Here is a 2449-nt window from a genome sequence, read left to right as displayed (position 1 = left end):
GCCATTTTTTGGTTGCAGCCATCATTGTTGTCTGGCAGGCCCGGGCTGGGGACTCGAACCCGCCACCTCAGGTGTATGTGGCTGGTGCCCTAGCCGCTTGAGCCACAGGCGCCGAGCCAATTTTACATTACTATTAGCAATGTATGAGAGTTCTGGTTTCTCTACATACTTAATAATACATGATATTTTCCTTTTTAAAAAAAAATTACAGATATCTTGGCAGATGTAAAGTATTATACTATCTCATTATGGTTTTGATTTGCATTTCTCCAAATAGCTAATGATGTTGAGCATTTTTTTATGTTCTTGCTCTTAATGGCCATTTCATATCTTCTTTGAAAAAGTGTCTATTAAGATCCTTTGTCCATTTTTTTTTTTTTAAAGAGACAGAGTCTCACTTTAGCACCCTTAGTAGAGTGTTGTGGCATCACAAGGCTCACAGCAACCTCCAACTCCTGGGCTTAGGCGATTCTCTTGCCTCAGCCTCCCAGGCGGGCACCTGGGACTACAGGTGCCTGCCACAACGCCCAGATGTTTTTTTTGTTGTTGTTGTTGCAGTTTGGCCGGGCCGGGTTTGAACCCGCCACCCTCAGTATATGGGGCCGTTGCCCTACTCAATGAACCGGCACCATCCCCTTTGCCCATTTTTAAATTAGATTATTTGTCCTTTTTATTTTATTTTATTTTATTTATTTAAAGACAGAGTCTCATGATGTTGCCCTTGGTAGAGTGCTATTGTGTAATAGCTCACAGCAACCTCAAACTCTTGGGCTTAAGAGGTTCTCTTGTCTCAGCCTCCCACATAGCTGGGACTACAGGTGCCTGCCATAATGCCTGGATATTTTTTGGTTGCAGTTGTCATTGTTTAGCTGGCTTGGGCCAGGTTTGAACACGCCAGCCTTGGTATATGTGGCTGATGCCATACCTACTGAGCTACAGGTGCCGCCCAGATTATGTCTTTTTAATTTTTGAGTTATAAGAGTTCTTTGTGTGTTCTGGATGTAAATTCATGGTTGAAATACAATTTGCAAATATTTTCTCCCATTTTGTGGATTTTTTTGCTTTTTTGATGGTGTCCTTTGAAGCACAAAAGTTTTTAATTTTGATAAAGTCTAACTTGCCTATTATTTTTCTTTTGTTGCTGGTGCTTTTTGGTGTCATCTCTAGGTGTCTATGGCCAAATCCAAGGTTACAAATATTTATACCTGTAGTTTCCTGTAAGTGTTAGAGAGTTTTAGGTCTTAAGAGGAGGTGTATGATCCTATTTGAGTTAATTTTTGTGCAAGGTGTGAGGAAAGAGCCAACCCCATTCTTTTGCATATGAATGTCCAGTTGTCTGCCACCATTTGTTGACAATTATACTTTACACCTAGTGTTTTAACAACATTTTAAAAAAATGTTTTTAAGTATATACTTAGTACGTTTTTTATCTTTCCTTTTAAGGAAAATTTCAAAAATGTTTCAAATTCCTGTGGAAAATCTTGACAACATCAGAAAGGTACGAAAAAAGGTGAAAGGCATTCTTGTGGATATTGGGCTTGACAGCTGCAAAGAGTTACTGAAGGTAAGAAGATATAAATTACCGGTGGAAAGAAGATGCTAGGGTTGGGGGTTATTGGGGTTGGCTTTATGGAGGTAAGATTTAAACTGGTCATTTTTGAAGAATGGATAAGATTCCAAAGAATGAAAATTGCTAATCTTTTCAGTGGCCATGTGAAAGCATCATTAGTACTTAATGTCTCTTGTACTTAAAGTGAGCCATTTAAGTTTTTAAGCTACTTTAAGGAGAGGATTTTTATAATCATTAGTTATTTTAAAAATTCATTTTTGATGTTTTAGGGGAATATGTTGAATTATTATTTTAGCAAAAGAAGGCTATAAGTTAATTTCCCAGTAGTTAGAATGAGCAACAAATGGGCATGTGTATATGAAATGATGGTTTCTTTTTTTTGTCCTGCTTCATGAATTTTATCTATATGCAGTCTTAGAAAAGCTAAAAAATGAAGGTCAGAGTAACACACTTTATTGACAGTTTTATTTTCTTAAACTTTATCCTTTCTTATAAATGGAGACTATATAGTTGTCCTATGTAAGTAGTTTAAAAAAATGTTAAATAAGAGTTACTGTATGTCCTATCCTTAAACTGATAATTTTATGCATGTTTATTTATAACTATAGAATCAGAGACAATATCTGCTTTGAATTTTTTAAAACTTGTATAGAATTTGGTTTCTTTAAAACTAGGTAGAGTTTTAAAGGCTCTACTCAGAGGCCTGGGAGGAGTTCAGTTTCTTAATTTTTAAATCTCAGACTTTCAGCCAGATTTTTATTTATAAAATTTTAATAATTTTTATAAAATTATTAGTCTTTAAGTATTTATTTTATTTATAAAATTCTTTTTTTTTTTTTTTTTTGAGACAGAGCCTCAAGCTGTCCCCCTGGGCAGAGT

The 2449-nt window shown here is 35.6% G+C and overlaps 1 protein-coding gene across 4 annotated transcripts in view; it reads left to right on the top strand.

The window, feature by feature from the left end:
• ADNP2 (ADNP homeobox 2) overlaps positions 1-2449 on the top strand; it is a 31569-nt gene that overhangs the window by 7206 nt on the left and 21914 nt on the right. For 3 of the 4 annotated variants that reach the window (XM_012804320.2, XM_023512381.1, XM_023512380.1), the window contains exon 2: positions 1444-1564. In XM_012804320.2, the coding sequence (XP_012659774.1) occupies positions 1457-1564 (108 nt within the window). In that variant the 5' untranslated portion in view covers positions 1444-1456. Of the gene's footprint in view, positions 1-1443; positions 1565-2449 lie in introns of those variants that run through there. The other variant, XM_023512382.1, reaches the window with a different exon arrangement.

The sequence above is a fragment of the Otolemur garnettii genome, unplaced genomic scaffold, assembly GCF_000181295.1.
Source record: "Otolemur garnettii isolate 467f Iridium unplaced genomic scaffold, OtoGar3 scaffold00027, whole genome shotgun sequence".
Classification (NCBI taxonomy): domain Eukaryota; kingdom Metazoa; phylum Chordata; class Mammalia; order Primates; family Galagidae; genus Otolemur; species Otolemur garnettii.
This window is presented reverse-complemented; position numbering and strand designations above follow the sequence as displayed.